Source organism: Leopardus geoffroyi, chromosome A1 (genome assembly GCF_018350155.1).
Source record: "Leopardus geoffroyi isolate Oge1 chromosome A1, O.geoffroyi_Oge1_pat1.0, whole genome shotgun sequence".
Lineage (NCBI taxonomy): Eukaryota > Metazoa > Chordata > Mammalia > Carnivora > Felidae > Leopardus > Leopardus geoffroyi.
In genome coordinates, this window is record NC_059326.1 from 226,037,251 (window position 1) to 226,060,339 (window position 23,089).

Sequence of the window (23,089 nt, forward strand, 5' to 3'; positions counted from 1 at the left end):
CTCCTCTCTTGGGGCCGGTGCTATCAGAGAAGGGTCGTATGACAAGGTGAGTGTTAGTGCCAGAATTTAGTCTCTCCCACTTTCCAACTTCAGCTGAGGCATCACTAGTGTTCGTAAGCCCTTGGATTCTTTGGAATTGTTTCTTTGCTTTGTTTGCTGTGCCATCTAACCCCAAAGTATTTGAGGCAGCTTGTGAGGAACATAAAAAACAAGGCTATTTTTAAAAGGTGTAAGTAGAGGAATAGATTCTAATATGGTGACCATAATTGAGCAACAGATTGATCCCTGTGCTTACTGGCAGCCAAGGTAAAAAGGGAATCTAGATCCACTGAATGGTTCTAATAGTCTGATGAAAGAATGCAAGCAATTTTGAGAAACTTTTTTTTTTTCCTGGGACTAAATTTTAAGAATTTATTACACAGATCTCCCTTCCTTCCTTCCTTCCTTCCTTCCTTCCTTCCTTCCTTCCTTCCTTCCTTTCTTTCTTTCTTTCTTTCTTTCTCTCTCTCTCTCTCTCTCTCTCTCTTTCTTTCTTTTCTTTCTCTTTCTTTTCTTTCTTTCTCTCTCTTTCTTTCTTTCTTTCTTTTCTTCTTCCTCCTTCCCTCCTTTCCTTCCTTCCTTCCTTCCTTCCAAAGTAGGCTCCATGCCCAGCATGGAGCCCAATGTGGGACTTGAACTCACAGCCCTGAAATCAAGACCTGAGCTGAGATCAAGAGTCACCTGCTCTTAACCAACTCTTAGCCACCCAGGCACCCCTAATAAGATCTTTGATAGGTGATACTGAAGAACAAAAGGGACAACATCTTTGGAAAGATGGAAAAATGCAGAAACCACCTCATGGCCATTTCTAATATCCATTAAAACTGGTAGCTGGGTGTATAATATTAAGATAGAGTGCAATGAAGAAAGTAAGCCCATCAAGAAAGCAAACGAGAGGGGCGCCTGGGTGGCTCAGTCGGTTGAGCATCTGACTTTGGCTCAGGTTATCATCTCACGGTTCACAAGTTTGAGTCCCATGTCAGGCTCTGTGCTGACAGCTCTGAGCCTGGAGCCTGCTTCGGATTCCCTGTCTCCTTCTCTCTCTGTTCCTCCCCCACTCGCACTCTGTGTCTGTCTCTCTCAAAAATAAATAAACATTAAAAAAATTTTTTAAGAAGAAAGCAAATGAGATCCAAGTATGCATTTTTTTTCTGTTGATTTCACTTGAGCCTCAAAATAAGCTCAAAACACCTAAAGCATGAATAGATAAAAAGCTCCTTTCCCAAATCACTGTTGTCTCAGTTCTCCTTTTGTCGGTACCATTTCAAAGCCCACCGTAAATGGCGCCTCTGTTATTGGGACTGTCTCGAGCAGCCATACTCACTCTCTCCCTCCATATACCGCCTCAGTGCATGCTAGGTCTGCCCCACTGAACACTCAAGTCCCCGAGGCAGAACCATGTGTGATACAGGGTTCCATCTCCGAAGGCACCTATCCAAGTGTTTTACAAATAGCAGGCTCTGAAATACTCGTGGACACATTGCCTGAATTAATTCTGGTACCAGAGGTGTATACTGAATGGTTTGATAATTTCTAGAGTTGAAAGATCTAAGCATTCTATTTTATTTTATTTTATTTTTTTAATTTTAAATAAAAATTTAATGTTTGTTTTTGGGAGAGAGAGACAGAGCACAGGCAGGAGAGGGACAGAGAGAGAGGGAAACAGAGAATCTGAAACAGGCTCCAGGCTCTGAGCTGTCAGCACAGAGCCCGACGTGGGGCTGGAGCTCACGAGCTATGAGATCATGACCTGAGCCGAAGTTGGACGCTTAACTGACTGAGCCCCCCAGGCGTCCCAACATCTAAGCATTTTTAATAGCTCAGAAGATTTCTACGTTGAGAAATGCTTCGAGAGAAAAACGCCTCCATTAATGTTTCATTCTTTGCCTCTCCTTGTTGCAGGTGCACAGTTGTGGAGAAGCCTCAGTGAAAGGTAGGGAACTTGGTTTTCAATGTCATGGCTAACGGAGGGCAGGTGACTGCACCTCCAAGATGTCCAGTGGGTTCAAATACATAGTCGGTTCTCTCCTTCTTTAAAATGGACTTTATTTTTTAGAACAGTTGAGATGTACAGACAAATTGAAAAGATAGTACAAGGTTCCCGTATATAGATAGTACACCCCCACCTTTCTTCTGTTAACATTATTACATTACCATGATGTATTTGTGATGATTAATGAAACAACAGTCAATATATTCTTATTAACTAAATGTCCACACTGTGTGCAGATTTCCCTAGTTTTTGCCCAATGTTCTTTTGTTTTGTTCTAGAATCCCGTCCAGGATTCCTCAATGTGTTTCATAGTCGTGTCTCCTTCCGCTCCTCTTGGCTGTGACAGTTTCTCAGACTTTTCTCGTTTTTGTCGACCTTGATAGTTTTGAGGAGTCTTAGTCAAGTGTATTATAGAACCCCCCTTTACTCTGGGGTTATGGGTTTTGGGGAGAAGCCAACAGGGGTGAAGTGCCATTTCCATCACTCCGTGTCAGGGGTGCTTCCCATTGACGTGATGTATCACTCACGATGCTAACCTTGACCACCTGGCCAAAGTGGTGCTTGTCAGGTTTCTCCAAGTTGGTTGTGGGTGTCTGTTTGGGAAATCAAATTAAGACCAGAAGGCTATTGAGGAGAACGGGACCAGAGAGCCATCTGAAAGTGTGGTGACGGTGGTGCCCTTGTGGCTTGCAGGCCAGTCTAGGCGAGACCCCACCCCTGGCCTGGCAGCACAGGTCCCAGCTCCCAGTCCTGTTTGTCGCAGGCACGCTGGAGCTCCTTGGGCATGCTCCTTGGGCATGTGCAGAGAGTGACCCGGCTCCCTAATTTGGGGCAGGGGGAAGATTCCACCCAGTGGGCACTTTGTGCTCTCTGGCGAGTAGCCTTTCAGATTTGCTGGTACTTATGTTGACCCGTGAAGGTATCGTGTGCCTGCTTTTCTAGAGGCCTTGCTGTCCAAGCCCTTCTAGCATAGCCTAGAACACGTTGCCTGTTTAGAAGCTACTGGAGTGTTTGATGATGATCTGGAAAAAAGTATCAGCGAGCACAGCAGGACCCGGGGACCCCCTTTGCCAGCGCACTGGCTTTGGTCAGGGAGTGAGTAGCACCTTATAACATGCCTGTTGTGTAGATTTGTAATATTTCACTACTTTGGGAAAGTGTCTGTGTGCCCCCAGAGAAGGTGTGATCATGGAAATAACCTTTTCAAGGAAGGGTCTCATTCACTTCCGAATTGCCCAGATATATATTCAATTCACCCCCATCCCCGCCCCCCCCCCCCCCCCACCAGCTGATGATCTTGCCAAGTTCTCTCTGGGCCTCAGTTTCTCATCTGCTGACTGAGGAGGTAAGAGAGACAATAGTTTCAAATATCCCTCCCAGCCGTAAAGAATCTGTAATACAATTTGAGGGGTTTGTTGTGTTTGAGATGTTGTGATTTATAATAAGAATATAGATTTGGTCTTTGTCCCCAAGTTTCAAGGACAGAGTCCTAAAACCTTTGCAGTTTCCTAATTGTTGAGAGAAAGGTGTCTTTTGTCCATGTTAATAAAGTGGCTTTTCCACCACACCTAAGGACCGGTGCGGGGAGGAGGGAAGGTGGGAGGAGGGGGAAGGGTTGGTTGGCTGGGGAATTAACCTTGTGGTTTGAGGTTTGGAACTTTCAGTCCCTCCGCCTTTCTCTGGGGAGGGGGGAGGGGGCTGGAGGTTGAATCAACCATCCTTGGCCAATGATTTGATCAATCGTGCCTGTATAATGAAGTTTCCGTAAAACCCCAAGGGACAGTGTTTGGAGAGCTCCCAGGTTGGTGAACACCCAGAGATTTGTGGGGAGCAGCACTGTTTCCCTGCACCTTGCCCCGTGCTTCTCTTCCATCTGGATGTTCCCGAGTCACATCTTTTGTAACAAAACCATAATCTCGTAAATAAAATGCTTCTGAGTTCTGGGAGCCCCTCTAGCAAATTCATGGAACCAAGGCAGGGAGGGGGTCGTTGGAACCTCCGGTCTGTAGCCAGTTGGTCAGAAGTGTGGGTGACTACCTGGGCTTGTGAATGGCACCTAAGTGGGGGAAGAGGGTGGGAATTTTGTTGGACTGAGCCCTTGACCTGTGGGGTCTGACGCTATCCCCAGGTAGATAATGTCAAAATCAAGGTGACTTGTAGAACACTCAGCTGGTGACCTGGAGTCTCTAGGTGGTGCGGTCAACATCCCCCTCCTGCGCTCCACCCCCCCCCCCCCACCCCCCAGGTCAGAATCGGTACTAGAATTATAGTTGATTCTATGGTTGATATAGTTGATCAGAAGTGGGAGCAAAGAATCATTCCTGTTTCTTTCTTATTGTTATTACGTTTTTGTTTGGCCAGGGACTCTTTCAAAGTGATTTAATCCACCACAGAAGGGTTACTTCCTGATATTTTTTCACTGCAGTTTCTATTGTGTCATTGTATTCTGTTCTCTTTTCATCATGGAGATGTGGAATTAAAATATTTATTCCTCTAATTTCTTTGATTTGATATGTTGCTTGCAGTGATTCCTGGTGTCTGGTGCTGGGTAGTGCTTGTGTTTTTAACATCGAAAAATTCAAAACCACTTTCTTTGAAGGACAGAAAGCAGTGCTGTGTAAGAGGATCTTTGGGGGCAGAGAGACGCCGTTTTGCTCATGTGCGTCGCGGGGGGTTAGGCTCTTTGCACTTCCTGGTTACTTTGTCCTGTGTCGCATATTGCTAGTGGTTTGTGCTCAGTCTCACAATGGGCCAGGCCTTCTCTCTGTGGGGCTTTAACTGCTTCGTTGAAAGATCATTAAGTTCACTGTAAAAAGGTAAATCAAGTAATGGACATTCTCTCTTCGTAATGCCATCGTAATGCTTTTAAATGAAAAAGGAGCCCCTTGAAAATGGAACCTTTGTGTATTGTTGGTGGGGACGTAAATTGGTTGCAGCCACTATGGAAGACAGGATGGAGGTTCCTACAAAATTAAAAAGAGAATTACCATATGTGTGAATTACCATATGATCCAGCATCCCGCTTCTGGGTATATGCCCGAAGGAAATGGGCTCACTGTTGCAAAGACGTGCCTGGACCAGCATGTTTATTGCAGCATCATGCACAACAGCCAAGACGTGGAAACAGCCTAAGCCTCCCATTGGTGGACAAATGGATAAACAGGTACATATATACAATGGAATATTATTTAGCCATAAAAGCAGAAGGAGATTCCGCTATTTGTGTGAAATAAGTCTAAATGAAATACTGTATGATCTCACTTATATGTGGCCTCTAAAAAAGCTGCTGATAAAAATGGAGAGGAGATTGGGAGTTGCCAGGGGCTGGGAGGGGAGGGAAACGAGGAGATGCGGCCTAAGGGCATACACTTGCAGGTGTAAGCCCCGGGAGTCCTGGGGATCTAATGTGAAGCATCGCTACTCTGGTTAACAGCGCCATATAGTAGACTCCAAAGTTACCGAGAGTAGACCTTCTATGTTCTCACCACCACCACAACAAAATGACAATTGTGTGAGGCGAGGGGTGCGTTAGCCACCTGTGTGGCAATCCCTTCACAATTTACATGTGTATCAAGCCATCATATCATACACGGTAAACTTCTGCGATGTTACATGTCAACTGTATTCTCAATAAAGCCGAAGAAAAGGGACCTCCTTCCTTCCCTGTAGTCTAAGGGCTTCTTCTTTCACAGACTTGTCACTTCCTCCTGGGGAAAATGTGCTTCTGTCAGTGAAGCCGAAAGTATTTCCCTCAAAATTTCGCAAGAAGATGGTGACGTGTGTGTATACTTACATATGTGTGTAGTTTCTCTGGACATTTGACAAAGGCTGTTCCTAGTGTTCACGTGGGTGTTACTTGTAAACGACGGTAAAGCCAGCATCTAGTCTGACGTGGTCATCAGTAATGAAAGCTGGGTAATTTTAATCAGATGCTACTCACAGCACGGCTTTTGTACCTGGAAAGTTGATTTGGTGAAAATGTGGTTCTATTAAGGTTTCAGTTCTGAGAAGGGCTCGTGCTTGACCTATTTCCTTAATGAACAGTTAACACTGACTCTACAACCTGGACAGGGTGTTTCCAGAGCAGTCTGTCAACTGAACCCAATTCACATCTTAGGGCTCATTCCTAGTACTGAAATGCAACCTGACCCTTAGCGTCATAAGGGCTTTTTATTTCTGCACGTGACTGTGGCAGCTGACTGAATAAAATCATCTGTTAACAAAGGACATGTTGTCCACATTGCCTTTTAAAAACCTAAAATTGTTTTTATTTTGGCCAGGTTTTTCGAAGTGTAAGTTTGACAGAAATGACTTGCCAATATAGAGCGATCATTCAAAATTTCTTTACAGAGTTCTTTAATAGTTTTGTACGTTATAACCAGATTAAGGAGCTATTCGCATCAGAAAACTTCTTTTATTGTTCGGTTCCAATTTACAGAAAATATCTTTTTTTTTTTTTTCTTCCATGGCAACTAAAGAGTTTGAAAATTATGGCTGAGAGCGCTGGGATTTCCTACCAGACATCCTTGGAATCCCGATGTCTGTAGCAATGTGTCCTTCACAGGAATTGGGGAGTGGCTTTCCAGTGACTCATGAGGACATCAGGTCTACTCTGCCTTACCTGGAGTTGACTGCGCAGGGGCATAGCAGAGAATTAACAGTCAGGGTTTCTAGAGCCAGCAGGGATTAGCAAGAGTTGTGAGCTTTTTGCCTGGATCTTGGTCGCATGGTCGAGGTGTTGGCTTGTCTCGGACTCCCCTGCCGTCAGGAGAAATAGTTGTGTGGCCCCCCCTGCGAGGGATGAAATGCCCTCTGCCTTGTCAGCTTCCTGATAACTGCCAGTCAGAACATTCTAGCTGGTTCTATTACTATTATTATTATTATTATTATTATTATTATTATTATTATTTTGCCCCCAGCGAAAAGGAGCCAAGAATCTTTGGTTGCAAAACCCAAGTCCTGAGCTTGCCCCGGCTCATATGCCCAGAACAAATTGGAGTGTTTAAGGAAGGGATGTCTAATTAATTAAATCCTTGAGCACGACATTCTGTGTCTGTTAAAAGTGAAAAGTCATCTACCATTTGCTAAATTGTCTCTTCTGAGGAATAGAATTTAGTGTGAAAACCGCATTTTCGGTTATTTATGAATCATCCTTACTTATCAAAATTGCATAGAGAAGGTGAACTACTAAGTAAAAAGCATTGAACATGGTATCTTATATGGTGTCCTTTCTTTGCCGTTAGACACAGGAATAGTATCGACTCATACATTGAAACTAGTCGATTTTACAGTCTGAGCATTTTTGAGTGTGCCTAAAAGTGACCTTGTAACTTGTGTTTTGTAACCTTGTCCCTGTACCTTTGTAATAAGGCATAATATTGAAATCTGTATTTTTTCAATTTAATTTCAGCCAGAAGTGTAGACAGGGAGCCACATCTCCATGAGCTTTGAAAGACAGCTTTGCCGGGGCGCCTGGGTGGCTCAGTTGGTTAAGCCTACGAATTCAGCTCAGATCATGATCTCACTGTCCGTGAGTTCGAGCCCCGTGTCGGGCTCTGTGCTGACAGCCGGAGCCTGGAGCCTGCTTCAGATTCTGTGTCTACCCCTCTCTCTGCCCCTCCCCTGCTCACACTCTGTCTCTCTCAAAAATAAACAGACATAAAGAAAATAAAGAATTTTGCTGTGAAGGATACATTTGATTGAATTAAATTATTTAGTTTAGAAAAAATATGCACTTAAATTCAGATAAGTGTATCTGAGTGTGGGTAAGTCTTCGGCTGAAGATGTCTGGACTGGCCTGGGAATGAAACACTACTATTCAAGTCTCTATCCTGCCAAAATAAAAATCCAAATAGGCTTTTATTCCCTTTTTTCCCCCCAAAATAATAACTGAGCACTATTCTGTAGTCATGCATTGTACAATGGAGAGTCAAAGCCCTTTTCTTCCTCTCTGTCGGGAAAGAACCGCCCCATTCAGTGACTGATAGATAGCGAGCTCTCAGCCAGAGCTGCTGAGACTTGGTCTGGAAAGTTTCTCGAGTTCTTCATCCGGATTCCGATCTGTTGGATTCATTTTTTAAAATTGTGCTTTGAAAATTAGACCAGTTTGAAGACCAGTATGGAACAAAGGACTCTGAGCAGTTTTTAAAGCTAGTTTGGAGGAAGGACACGATACGGAGAATTCTGCCGCCTCTCTCTTCACTGTCAATGGTGTATATGTATACATACAAAACTATTTACAAATTTTTGAAAATGGCTCCTGCCAGACATTTAGGGGCCGTTCTTGTCTCTCAGGAGTCCGTCAAACTAAAGTAGGGCACATGGGTTGAATGTGAGTTCCAGAGAAAAGCGCTCCCTGAAATTGACATGGACCCTCTCCTGACGGCAGCCGATACATTTCTTGAAGCATTAAAAATAAAACCAAACAGGAAGTGCATTTCACAGCCCACTGGCTTCACTGACAAGGGCAGTTAATTGTTAGACCTGTTTCTGGTCGCGTATTCCTTTCATGAGTAGCATCGTCTCCTTGTATCCAGGCAGATCTGTCAAGTCAAAACCTGGACAGAAAACCAGGGGTCAGGGCTTCCTGAGTCTGGGATAGCAGCCATCAGGGGAGCCCTAAGTGACTTAAAACTCAGGGCTCCTTAAGTGAAAGGCACTCAATATTATGTGTTCTTATAATTTACAATTATTGTGTATGATAGTTTCTTTTCTTTAAATGAATGTCACTCCGTAATCGGTTTATAACGTGAGTTCAGTCACCCCCGTTTTTAGAATTATTTTAGAGCTGCTTCATATTTGCATACTTAAAAGTGTGAGTAGGGGCGCCTGGGTGGCGCAGTCGGTTAGGCGTCCGACTTCAGCCAGGTCACGATCTCGCGGTCCGTGAGTTCGAGCCCCGCGTCGGGCTCTGGGCTGATGGCTCCGAGCCTGGAGCCTGTTTCCGATTCTGTGTCTCCCTCTCTCTCTGCCCCTCTCCCGTTCATGCTCTGTCTCTCTCTGTCCCAAAAATAAATAAACGTTGAAAAAAAACAAAAAATTAAAAAAAAAAAAAAAAAGTGTGAGTATGCTGCCATTTCCCATGTCAGCACCTTGAGTCTCTACAAACACTTGAAAACAGATGAAAATTTCAACTCCGATCATTTTAATCCATGTTTCAGTTTCTCTTAACCCCATGCTTATTGGATTTGATTAGGTGGTAGATCCTGAGTTATTGAGGGTTTGAAAATGTAATTCATTTATAAATATATTTTAAAAATTAAGCTAGACTAATTAATGCTGCCTTCTAGCATTCTTGCTTCATTAGATTTTAATCACCGGAGAAAGAAGAATGATTAGTGGTTAACACTTCTCTTAACTTACCCTGGCCTATGTTGCGGTTATTTGAATATAAATTAAGACTTCACAGACAGTTGGAAGTTTCTATCTGCCTCTCGGTCTCTTTGCTTTTTTTTTTTTCTTTTTTCATGCCTCTCTGTCTCTTTCTCTTGGTCTGTCTCTGCCTCTCTTTTGTTCCTCTCTGTTTCTTGGTATTTTTTTTTCTCTTTGTCTCTCTCTCTCTTTTTTTTTTTTTTTCTTTTTCTTTTTTTCTTTTTAGGTCATTCCTGGGAGAAAGGAAATCTGGGGGTTTTTTTCCTATTTTTTTTTTTCTCTTTGTCTCTTTCTTTACTGTTCCCAAACATGTCTATTTATAATCCTGCTTGCCTAGTAGCATTTAAAATATATTTTCCCCCTGATTTTAAAAGTAGTACCCACTAATATAGAACACTAAAAATATAGGAAACCTGTAAAGAAGAAAACCTAAATCCTGTAGAAATCCATCACCCAGAAATTAAACTCACTTCCAATTTTGTTTGTTTTCTTCCAGTCTTTTCATGAAATTATATGTGTGGGTTTGTTCATTCATCCTTTCAAACAGACTTTTATTGAGTGCCTTAATTGCTGGTACTTCTAGGCATCTGTGGAAGAAAAAAAAACAACAAACTCGTTCCTCCTGGAGTTCATATTCTAGTGACTGAGCCAGAAGATAAATTGCTACACTACATAATGTTACATAGTGAACTACTGTTTAAGGAAACTAAACCCAGATGAAGGGATTAGGGTGTGTGAGGGTGGGCAGGGAGGGACAAATTATAATCAAGTGCTCGAGAAAGACTTCACTGAGGATTTTTGAGCAAAGACTAGAAAGTGAGTTGTGAGTCCTGTCTGAGTAAAGAGCTTCTAGGCTCTGGGAACACTCAGTGCAAAGGCCCTGAGGCAGGAGCTATAGATGAGGGTGATTTTTTTTTATTTTATACCGTAAGTTTTTTTTTTTTTTTTTTTTTTTTTAAGCAGCCGTAGTAACTGGAATAAGTGGGATATTATGCAGTTAATTAAGATCATGTTATAGAAGAGGCTTTACTGATATGAAAATTTCCCCTTTGTTGCTAATTGTGTAAAAAAGAAACCCAAAAAACTCTAGGTTTAAATAAGTACGGGAAGGTATAATGTGCAGTGCATCATAATCGTTTGCTGTCACATACGTCGTGTCTCTGTGTGAGGGGAATACAGGTGACTTTTATTTTCTTGATTTGGCTTACCCTTACTACGTTTCTCTTTCTGTGGTGAAAATGGTGGCTTTTATCACGAAGAGAGACAGTGGGTGGGGGGGGGGGGGTCCCATCACGCAGGATGAGGTCTGTGACTGTGCATGTTGGAGGCGACTCAACAGAAGGCTGCAGGCAGTCAGTTTGCCCAAGCGCCTAATGGCTCCGGCTCCAGAGCTGCCGTCCAGAGACAGGGCTCTGGTTACCAGGAGAGGGACTGGCACGGCCCAGTCATTGGAAACAAAGGTCAGGGCCGAAGTCCAGAGACGCAGCTGGGCTCAAAGGAAGGATGGAGCCTCAGAAATCAGAGGCATTACAGGGGGGCCCTGCTCAGGCCAAGTGCCACTTACCGCCGAGTCTCATGGGACTGGGGTGAAGGAGAAGTGGTCACGTGTTGTGAAGTAATAAACCGAAGCGATTGACTTCCAAGATCAGGCGGTGTCCGAGGGGTGGAGTAAAAGTTCTGGAATTCTTCCTTTCTGAGACTTTGCCACAGGCCCGAGGTCGAGCCTCCAGGCATAGGTGAGGGGTCTAACTGCATAGTCTCACCATTGAGGCGTGCTCCCAGAGACCTTTTACTTCAGCAAGATTTGGAAACTCTTTGTATCATCCAGACTAGGATTTGTATCTCTATCCTGGTGCTCCCGACAATAATCTTTGGGCAATTTAAGCAAGAATGAATCTGAGAAGACGTTATGTTCTCTCGTGAACGACCCATCCCAGCCAAGTTCTGTATATGTAAATATACATACATTGAAATTACATATACATGTGTTCCCAATTTTTTTTTTTTTTTTTTTGCGGTCTATAAAAATGGTACCGTATTTATGTAGCCTTCTAGAACTAATGTCCTAACACTAAACATTTTTCAAAAAGATTAATCCACGTTGCTGTGTATAGCTGTGGTTCGTTCTAGGTTGCTGCCATAGAATATCCCACCGTGTGACCATACCACAGTTTATTTACGTGTTTTCTTTTCATTGGACGTTGGGCATTTTCTTTTACCAGACTGTTCACTGCTTCTTTGAGTTTCTGAGTTTACTCTGGCAGTATGAAAAAAATCACAAAAAGAAGAAAGGTAAATGCCTAACACATAAAGTAAATAGTTTCTTAAGCCAGAATACTGTATATTTGAAAGCGTGTGTGATATCTGTACCAACCTATTGAAGAATTACTCTTTTCTTGTTAACATGGCAGGGTTCACACGGGTGTAGGCCGCCACTAGAGGGCGTGTGAGGGAGGGGACATCAGCCTGTCCTAGAAGCTAGAAATGCCCTGGCTGCTGTTGAAACTGAGCTGCCTGGCAAGTTTTCAGGACTTGCACACTTCAGAGCAAAAATATTTGCGTCGCTGCAGTTACAAGAAGAAAATCCAATGAAAGGTCATGTCTGTATGTGTGCATGTGCATGCATGGGTAGGATGCACATATATTTGAATATAGGAGGAATGAACAAGGACAAAAAGTAGTGACAAGGTCACATCTGTGGGGATAGGACAGACCGGCTGAGGAGGACATTGACATACAAATGGCCCAAACCAGTGACAAATGACTATGCTGCTTAGTTTAGAAACAAGCTGGTGATGTGCGAGGCCGCGGAGAACTCAGTGGTACTTTGAGTTCATCCTTTTCCTGCTTCTTTCTGTCTAATGTCTCGGGAAGTCTTCTGCGTGTTCTTCGTTATGTGCTCTCCAGAGTCTCCTCTTCCCTCACCTGTCCCTGACGTAGAACTTTCTCCTCTCTTGGAAATGAAATGCACAGATTCCTATCCCTCACCCCCAGAGCTCTACGTAACCTTGAATAGGGAACCTTAGAAAATGGCTTCATTTGCTCTTGTGTGAAGAGAAGACTTCTTGGTGAGCTGTTGGCCCCTGGGCACGAATTGATCTGTCAACTATTGAGGTCAAAGGTCCCTGCTTGTCATAAAGGCATGCAAAAGAAACGGCTGTCAAAGGTTTTCCTCAGGACCTGGGAGTATTTGTGGTAGAATGCACACCTCCCTCTTCCAGCACCACCATCAGAATTTCCACCTGCCAACACCCAGCGCCTGTGTGTGACTGTGTTCCTTATACGACAAAAGGGACTTTGCAGATGAGATTGAGTTAAGGGTCTTTAAGATGGGGAGAGGATCCTGGATTATCCAGGTAGGCCAGTGTATTCACAAGGGTCTTTTTTAAAGCTTATTTGTTGTGAGAGAGGAAACATGAGCAGGGGAGGGGCAGAAAGAGGTGGGGGGAGAGAGAATCCCAAGCAGGCTCTGCACCATCAGCCTGGAGCCCAGTGCAGGGCTCGAACCCCCGAACCACCAGATCATGATCTGAGACCAAATCAAGAATCAGACGCTTTACTGACGTGAGCCACCCAGGCGCCCCCACAAGGGTCTTTATAAGAGGGAGGCAGGTGGTCAGAGAGGGGGAGAGATGCTATGCTGTCGGCTGAGTAGATGGAACACGGGGCCACGGGGCCTCGGGGCCAGGAATGCAGGCCGCCTCTGTGAAATGCAGGAGACCAGGAAACAGACTCTCCCCCAGAGCCTCTAGAAAGAATGCGGCCCAGCAGACACACTTTAGATTCTCATCACCAGAACTGAGGGATGATCAGTGTGTGGTTTTCAGCCACCAGATTTGGTAATTCATTACAGCAGCAGTGGGACACAGTGTTCCTTATCCCGTGAAAGAACCAGCCCTGTTAGACAATGTTGAGGGTGCATTTGCCAACTCACGTCTCCATCCACTGAAGAAATGCACTTTGACCCCAGTTTGTGGGAGAAGTGCCTCCTGAAACGAGGAGGCTGGAGCACCAGCCAGAGTGGTCCAGTTGAAGACGCACCAGACAGGGAGCCCAGAATGGGCCTGGAAGAATGCTCCCAATGGACAGGTAGGAATAAGAGAGCTCGGAAAGGGAAACATGTGGTCAAGAAGGGTCTTGGAGACGCCATGCTTGGAGGCCGGCAGCAAAGAGAGTTTCGAGGAGGAGGCTGTAAATGGTGTTCTGAGAGTTCTGGCCCCAGAGGGCCACTGGGTTATATAAAAAAGTTTGTGGAGAACCGTATAAAGAATTTTTCTTAATGTTTGTCTATTTTTGAGAGGTAAGGGGGGGAGGGGCAGAGAGAGGGAGACACAGAATCCGAAGCAGGCTCCAGGCTCTGAGCTGTCAGCACGGAGCCCGATGCCGAGTTTGAACTCACAAACTGTGAGCTCGTGACCTGACTCAATGACAGCCCTTAACCGACTGAGCCACCCAGGCACCCCTATGGAGAACTGTATAAATAGTTCCCCACGCCTTTTGTTTATATGTGTGGAAGAGGCAGAGACTTTTTGGAGAGGAAAACCGAATTAAGGAGCTTACAGATAAGATGAGGGTTGAGAAAATGGAGGTGGGTAGTGTGAACCACACATTTGAAAATATTGGCAGTGGGTGTGTGAAGAGAAAGCAGCAGTTTGTTTTTGGTTAATTTTTTTTTTTTATCGTGGTAAAAGATCCATAATTTACCGTGAGTGACAGTACGTTCACCGTGTCATGCAACCATCGCCACCGTCTGGTTCCAGAATATCTCATCACCCTCAAAGGAAACCCATAACCTTTGAGCCATCACTCCCCATCCCTCTTCCCTCTGGCTCCTGCCAACCACGAATCCTCTTTCTGTCTCTGTGGGTTTGAACATCTCAGTCTAGATGTTTCATGTAAATAAACCATACGATAATGGGGCCTTGTTTTGTCTGGCTTCTTTCGCTTAGCATAATGTTCTTAAGGTTCATCCCTCTCGTGGCGTATGTCAGTACTTAATTCTTTTGTATGGCTGAAAACTACTCCATTATTTGGATATACCACATGTCGCTTGTGTAGTCATCAGTTGGTGGACGTTATGGTTGTTTCTGCCTTTGGGCTGTTGTGAACGGGGAGCAGCTTGGTTCTATCTGGTTTGGTTTTGTTTTCTGAGCAGGGAACTGTGACCCTGTGGGTGAAGGAGGGTGTGTGGCCCGGCAGGACTGCTTCTGTCCGGCAGACAGCACGTCTGTCTGTCGTTCCTGCCGTCCAGCTGCAGGGGGGAGTCTGGACTGTCTCTAGGGGGCAGGATTCTGTCTGGGGGGAAAGGGGACCTGGGCTAGCGGTTGGCTTCCTTTATCATCCACACATCCTATGGGAGGATGGATGGTAGTGTCAGGTAACTGGGCCAGTGCCCGATGCCAGAGTAGAAGCTGAGTTCTAGGCAGTGCCCGTGCCTCCAGCAGTGAGAGGGTTGGTTCTGAAGGAAGAACCCAAGAGTGTGCCTTCACTCGTCATTTTAGTCACGCTTCTTATTTATTTTTTAAAGGGGAGAGAATATGCTAGAAGGAGGGAAAGGTGGGGGGGGGCAATGCTATTATTTAGAGGTATCTGGTAAAAGGAGGAAAAACGTGCATGATATGGTACCCTTATTGGGCAGATTGCATTGCCCCTGTGCTATTTGTTAGTTTTTTTGAAGGCTATTCTTACTTGTGCCTGTTTTTAAAACCTGAACAACTGGGAGAGAGAACTTATAATCCTGTAGTCATTTGGCTTGTATTCTTAGAGAGTATTTTTAAACGCTAACTTTCAGAGCCATCTCATGTCATTTAAAACACAAGAAGTGCTTTCACTATTCATTTCTCCTGATCTGCCAATTTTAGATTTTGAATAGTATTTTTACTTCCACTGAAACACTTTTTTTTTTTTTTTCAGATCTGTTTCTTGGTGTCTGTCTGAATTTTTTTTGGTGAGTTGTCATTATCTTTATTAAAACGAGTGATGATATATTTTCAGTCATGACTCAAGAGTCATCTGCTATGGAAAGAAAACTGAATTCCAAAGCTTATCAAGCTAAACATCCTCAACTCAGAAATGGATGTTTATTTTGAATAAATTGCACATTTAAATATTTTTTTCCCCCCTGAGGCTAAGTTGAAATGAAATCATCTTGCTTTAAAGGGCTTTTCATGGGTGCACCATGCTTGAAATATGTAATGAAGACTCAGTAATTGAGAAAATTTTTAAATGAGGCCTCGGTAATTGAAAGAAAAGAAACATATTTCTAAGGAGAGAAATTGATCTACAACTGATTTGAGGTCAAAACAGGAGTATTCTAATCTAGGTCTTGATTAAACCGGAGTAGAAAAAGACGGTCTTCCAGTCTTGCTTACATATGAGCGTCCGATCGGACCTTGTCTACTTGCCTAATGAAAGGGGAGAAGGAATCCGGGTTTGAGGAATGTGTGCTCTTTGTGTGTGCTCTTTGTGTACAGCATATGGAAAGTTAGGGATCAGTTTGTAAGTTTGCTTTTGTTCCTTGGTCAAGGTGCAAAAGTCTCCCAGCAGTGAAAGAAAACATGGCTGGTAAGGAATTTTCTCATGCTGGTTAGACTCTGGGATTGATCATTTAATTAATAGCAAGAAGGTAGTTGGCTAAAATCCTAGAGAAAACTTTGTCTCTATGGTACCGCTGGCTTATTTCTGGACTAGGAGAAAAGCTATTTATTCTCTGCTAAGCAAGTGATTTCAAGACGTAGAGGGAGGCCAGTGAAAAGTTGATACAGCCGCTTTTATTGGAGTCAAGACTCCGATATTGCATCCGTTAATGTTGGCTGAGCTCACCACCTAGACTTTGTGTGAACTCTTGGTCTGAGATTCTCTCTCTGCCCATTTCCCCCATTTCTCCCTTTTGGATTTAATCACGGGGTGGGGGGAGGGGGGGAAATAGAGGGAACTGATTGCTTGATCTGATGCCTAGGAATGCAGAATTAGAGAGGAGGATGAAGCTGCTGGGAAACCAAGCCTGGAAAAGATCTTAATGAAACAAAATCATAAAGACAACCTGTCCAGCACTCAGGGGCCCAGAGAACGGATTATTTGGTAGTCCCTTTCAGTTAAATAGTTAACTGAGGATCACCTTGTGATCCTCCTTCTTTTTAGATACAGAGAAGAAATGTTCCCTTTCATGTTCAGTCACATACTGCCTTCACTCGTTTATATTCTGACACTTTTGAAAGATAGCTTGACAGCTACTGCTACGGGTCTGACACTGTGGTAAGGTCTGAGAAGAAGTGAGGGTCATATGGCAGGGTCACCTAACATCAAGATAGTATCAAGAGCAGAGTCATTAGCCGATCCTGATCCCCCTCCCCTCTCCCAACCCTTGAGTCTGATAAATCCTGGCTCCTTATCCATGTTGTATAGGAGGAGAGAATCCAGACAAAGTGTGAAAGTGGATCTATATAAAATATTTTTGGTCAAGAAGGCTATAACACAGTGTTCTCGGGATCTTTAAAATTTTTTATATATTAGTTCACGTGAAGCTAAACAAAAACAGGCTCGATAATAAATACGTCATGGTTCCCTGATTTGCCGTACTTTTCTCTTTATCGAGAAAGGACTTGTCAACGAGGAGGCACTGCTGTGTAGCAAGCATACAAATCTCAGTGGCCTACAGTCAGCATTTATTCCTTGCTCATGTAGCTGTAGACCAGTTGCGCTTCATCTGGTTTGGGTTGGACGTGGCTGCTTTGGGTTGGACACGGCTGATCATGGCTCCAAGCGTTGGGTGTACCTAGGCCTGCTCCTCAGGCTTGCAGCCTTGCTGGACCAGAGGCTATCCCAGGTGAATTGCTCTTGCAAAGACTGTAGGAACCCCAAAGGGCAAACCCAGTCATTCATGCACATTTCAAGCCTCTGTCTACTAATATCCAGTTGGCCAAAGGAAGTCACATGACCAACTTCAAAGCCAAAAAGGGGAAAATATATCTGGTCACTATAGGCCGTGGCAAGGGTGTGGACCTGTAATACTACTGTTACAGGGAGTGAAGAATCGGGACTCCTAATTTGATCTGGCGTTAGGGTTTTTTATTGTTAGAATAAAAACCAATGCAGCTATATAAAAACTATCCTAACCTATATTCAGAATATTTTCTGATGTGTTGTATGTATTTTTTTTCATTCATGGGATAAAAAGCTTCTACGTCTAGTCTCCCTATTTACTTCTGAAGATAGTTACTTTAACCACCTTTTCTTAACCCGTAGCATTTATAGATGCTTCGTAGATTTGGGGCCATAATTATTAGTTTTTCCCAGCACTAATTTTAAGAAGTTTACTCAATACCTTATTATTCTTCTGCCTTTCAAAACCAGAACAGTGTTACACACTAATAACGAGTATTTGAAATTATTAGCAAATTTGACATTATGATGGCACATCTGTGTGTATTCTTAGATTCAGAGCTAAAGGGCTTTCTAAAAGCTACTGTTCTAGGACTGAACATATTGTACATCTTTACCTTTACAGAAGGGTCTCACTGTGCATATTGAAAGGGGAACCTAGAAGAACCAGGTGTTTTCTTGGGCAAAACCATCCACCTATCTGTATCCTAAATCAATGTTGCTAAAACAAGAGTTACTGTTTGGGTAAGACCGTAAATTCCCATTGTTGGTAGCGCACTTATGGTTACTCAGCAAAGGTAACAAGAGAACTGTGTGCTAGGCTCTGCGAGAGGACAGAAGTGAAGGTGGAACATGTTAAAATGTTCATTTATTCTGGGGCGCGTGGGTGGCTCAGTCGGTTGAACATCCGACTTTGGCACAGGTCATGATCTCATGGTTCGTGAGTTCGAGCCCCGCATCGGCCTCTTGTGCTGACAGTGCGGAGCCTGCAGCCTGCTTCAGATTCTGTGTCTCCCTCTCTCTCTCTGTCTCTCTCTCTGCCCCTCCCCAGCTCACACTCTGTCTTTCTTTCTCTCTTAAAAATAAATAAACATTAAAAAAAATTTTTTTTTTAAATGTTCATTTATTCTGAAGAAACCAAATCCTCGCGGTACCTGTTCAGGAGCTCATTAGGCAGCTTTGCTTTTCCTGTGATAAAATACCTTTTATCCCTGGCCCGACTCAGAAATGCTTCACTGGAACTTCTTGTGACATTTGTAAAGGAATGAGACACTTGACCAATGTCCGTTTTTTGGTTGTGGATCGAGAAAGGGAGGTGGTGGCTGTTGCCATAGTCACCCTGTAGAGAGGGCCCTAATAGCTCATCGCTCTTTTGGATTCCGGCTTCAACTCTAGGGCCACTTTCCCTGTCAGTGGCTCAACTGTGAGTCAGTGGCTCCATTCTTCCAAGATTTAGTAAGCGCCTGCTGTGTGTAAGGCACTCTGCTGGACATCTATCAGAGGACCGCATATTATGCCAGGATTTGATTGTATCTCCCTTGATGTCAGAACAAGGGAGAAGGTCTCAAATGTCAGAGAGGTGGTAGAAATAACAAGAGACTTGTACATTGGCAGGCATTTGTCAAAGCCATGTCGATTCACTTTTCAAACGATTCTAAAGAGATTCTGTTGCTGTTTGCTCTACATAAAGAGAGAGAGCCCGCGGGCCCCAGAATAAAAAGAGCTGTAAAGTATTAGATCATCAGAAAAAGTTTTCATTGGTACCTCAAGCCATGAGAGGAGGAAGTCCATGATTGTATTTAGATCCATTCTGCTTTGTTCATTGAAACGTTAATATTAAGACAATGTAAGAAACAGGAAAGGGGCAGGATATTTGAAGGCCGACAGATTTATGGTGTACCCATTGAGTAGTTTCAAAATTGGAGTTTCAAAATTGGAGTCTGGTATTTCCATGTATATCAGCATCCTCTTTTGTGCCTGTTTTCCAATCAGCTGTAATAACTGTATCTCGCATTTAAACGATAAAAGCATCTTTGCGGTAACATGTTGCAGCTAACAACGTGCCTCTTTTCAAAGGTTGCATGTTTCTTTATCAAGAATATGAAATTTTAAGATTTGTGCAATGAAAAAGCAGAGGTACCAAAGGAAACTTTTGGTGTTTGTTTTGTTTTTTGACCTTAGGATTTTGGTCATTGAACCGCGTAACTTTATTTTTCATGACCCATGAACACTGGACTTGTTTAGATTCTCTCAGAGGATGCAAGTTTGTGATACATTTTGTCCCAGCCCAGCAGTGCATCACGTCCAGGACCACTTCCCCGGCCCCCTGGAGTGACCGAGTCCAAATGACCCAGAGCAGCATTGTGGACAGGGAGAACCACCAGTCTCTAATTTACCTGTCTTTTCAAGGAAGCTTCTGTGGTCACAACAGAAACCCCTCAACCTAGCATTAATCAGGAAAGAATTATTATTTGGACCCAGAGTAATCACACATGGAAGCTGGACCCGAGAAATGCCGGGAGCCAGAGGCTAGAAAGTTACCAGGATCTGAAGCAGCTTTCAAGGGCTTTCCAGGAATCAGAGGGAGCTGATGGGGAGCTTGGAGTACAGTAAAGAGCAGTTGAGAAAATGGGACGACCCTGGATGGTGCTGATGGTGCTGATGACCTGTCAATAACTGTCATCTGTTGGTGCTTAATATTGCCTGGCACTGTGCTGAATGTTTTCAGCATCACCCAATTTTTCTTCATGACAATTCACAAGGCAGGAAGTCTTAGTCCCATTTAAAAGACAAGGACACCAACACTTGGGTAAATAACTTGACCAAAGGGATGGAGGGAAGATTTCAACCATGTCCATCCCTCCCCAGAGACAGCAGGCTGATCTCCACATCCTACCGCCTCTGCTATCAACCAGCTTCCATTTCCGTCTAGAACATGACCTCTTAAACAGTACATAGGCAAAAAAAAGCTATAGTTAGAATAGCTAAACGATGGGGAGAGCACAAATGTCCATCAACTGATGAATGGATAAAGAAGATGCAGCATATATACAATGGAATATTAGCCATTAAAAGAATGAAATCTTGCCATTTGCAACGTGGTTGGAGCGAGAATGTATTATGCTAAGCAAAATAAGTCAGAGAAAGACAGATACCATATGATTTTATTCATACGTGGAATTTAAGAAGCAAAAGAGCTGAACATATGGGTGGGGGAGAGAAGAAGGGAAACAAAACACAAGAGACTCTTAATGATAGAGAATAAACTATGGGTTGATGGAGGGAGGTGGGTGGGAGTTGGGCGAGATGGCTGATGGGTATTAAAGGAGCGACCTTTTTTTTTTAAGTTTATTTATTTATTTATTTTGAGTTGGTGGGGAGCGAATGAATCCCAAGCAGGCTCTGCAGACAGTGCAGAGCCCAATGCGGGACTTGAACTCACAAACCTTGAGATCATGACCTAAGCCAAAGTCAGACACTTAACCTACTGAGTCACCCAGGTGCCCCCCTGGAGGGCACTTGTGATGAGCACCGGGTGTTGTATGTAAGTTGATCCATCACTGGATTCTGCTCCTGAAACCAATATTACACTGTGTGTTAACTAAAATTTAAATTAAAAACGAATGAATGAATGAATGAATGATGCTTTCCAAAAACGAAAAGTATCATTTGGATTTAAAACAAGAATTTAAAATGTTTCAGGGTGCCTGGGTGGCTCAATCAGTTAAGTGTCTGACTCTTGATTTTGGCTCAGGTCATGATCTCCCAGTTCGTGAGATCGAACCCTGTCATGGCACTCTGTACTGACAGTGTGGAGCCTGCTTGGGATTCTCTCTCTGTCCCTGCCCTGGTCACTCACTTACTCACTCACTCGCTCACTCTGTCTCTCTCAAAAATAAATAAATTAAAAAAAATGTTTCATCACGTGCCAATAATAAGAAAGCAAACTGAACTTTGGTGTCACCAAGGTGCCTGGATACGAGATGGTCAGAGCCCGTGGGGGCCCTAGCTGGGAAGCAGCGAGCCCTGACTCAGTGTGGTGGGGAGGGGTGTCTCTAAATGTTGGAGAGACAAGTTATGCTTTTTGTGACCGAAACGTGTTTCTTTCCTCTTGCTAAAAGTTTACCTCTAATATTGTTAACGCTTGTTTTCATCAAAAGCACAAGGCTGCATTTTTTAGTAAAAATATGTTCACGTCTGTCATATCAAATATTTTTTTCTTGGCATATAGTCTTCCGCATCTGTAGAAATTAAATCTTAGGAAGTGATGTGGCCTGAATGGAAGAAATGCTGGGCTTGGAGCAAACCAGTTCAACTCCTGGGCCTCAGTTTCCTTACTGGCTAAACAAAGTGCGTAGGCTTATTCTAAGGCTGTGGTAATCAAGACAGTATGGTGATAAGTCAGTGGAACAGAGTAGAGTCCAGAAGTAGACTCACATATATGTGACACCTAATTTTCAGCAAAGGTTCAGAGGCAATTCAGCAAAGAGAAGATGGCTTTTTAACAAGTAGCACAGAGGGGCGCCAGGGTGGCGCAGTCGGTTAAGCGTCCGACTTCAGCCAGGTCACGATCTCGCGGTCCGTGAGTTCGAGCCCCGCGTCAGGCTCTGGGCTGATGGCTCAGAGCCTGGAGCCTGTTTCCGATTCTGTGTCTCTCTCTCTCTCTCTCTGCCCCTCCCCCGTTCATGCTCTGTCTCTCTCTGTCCCAAAAATAAACGTTGAAAAAAAAAAAAATTAAAAAAAAAAAAAAACCAAAAAAAAAAAAAAAACAAGTAGCACAGAAATGTTGAATTTCCATGTGCAAAAGTACAAACTTAGATCCATACCTAGCATCATATATAAGAATTAACTCCAAGGGCATTGAAACAGGCCTAAATATAAAGTTAAATCTGTAAAACTTCTAGATGTGAACAGACAGTCTTCATAACCCCAAGTGAAGGAACGATTTCTCGGATGCAATACGATAGGCATCATCTGTCAAAGAAAAATTTAACACATTGGACTTCATCGAGATGAAAAAAAAAATCTTTGCTCTTTAACAGACAGTATTGAGGGAAGAAAAGTCAAGGCACAGATTGGGAGAAAATACTCATAAACCATACATCTGAAAAGGTCTGCATCCGGAGTAGATAAAGAACTTTTATAACTTAATAAGAAGACAACCCAGTTAAAAAAAAATCCAAATGATTCGAGCATCTTTAACAAAGATAAATGCATAAAAAGGATGCCCACGATCATTGGTTATTAGAAGCTCAGATTAGTACAGTCACAATGAGATAGCACTACACTTACTTGAATGGCCAGAATGTAAAAAGACCCTACTGAGTGTTGTGAGGGTGGGAAACAGTTGGAAGGCTCATATTCTGCCTCTGGGGGTGCATGTTACATGGTCACAGCCATTGACTACAACACTGGGGCAGGTTCTTGAAAAGGTAAACATATACCTACCATGGGATTCAGCCATTCCCGTCCTAGGTATTTACCCAAGAGAAGTGAAAGCACATGTCCATACAAAGTCTTGGACAAGAGTGTTCTTCGGAGCTTTATTGGTCATAGCTGAAAACTGTCCATCAGCAGGTGGATAGATAAGTAAATAGTGGTATATCCATATGGTGGGATACTGCTCTACAATAAAAAGGCATGAATTATTGATACACTAGTAGATGAAACAACCAGGATGAATCTCGAAATAACTAGTCTGAATTAAAGAAGCCAGACAAAAAGAGTCAGGCTGGATGATTCCATTTGTCTAAACATTTTTAAATGCACACTCGTCTGTTGTTACAGAAAGCAAATCGTTCCTTA

General features: G+C 43.5%; 1 protein-coding gene across 1 annotated transcript in view; it reads left to right on the forward strand.

Moving 5' to 3' along the window:
- Positions 1-23,089, forward strand: part of RETREG1 (reticulophagy regulator 1) — a 128,562-nt gene that overhangs the window by 39,731 nt on the left and 65,742 nt on the right. Inside the window, exon 3 of the mRNA XM_045441598.1 lies at positions 1,942-1,972. Coding sequence (XP_045297554.1) covers positions 1,942-1,972 — 31 coding nt within the window. The remainder of the gene's footprint in view (positions 1-1,941; positions 1,973-23,089) is intronic.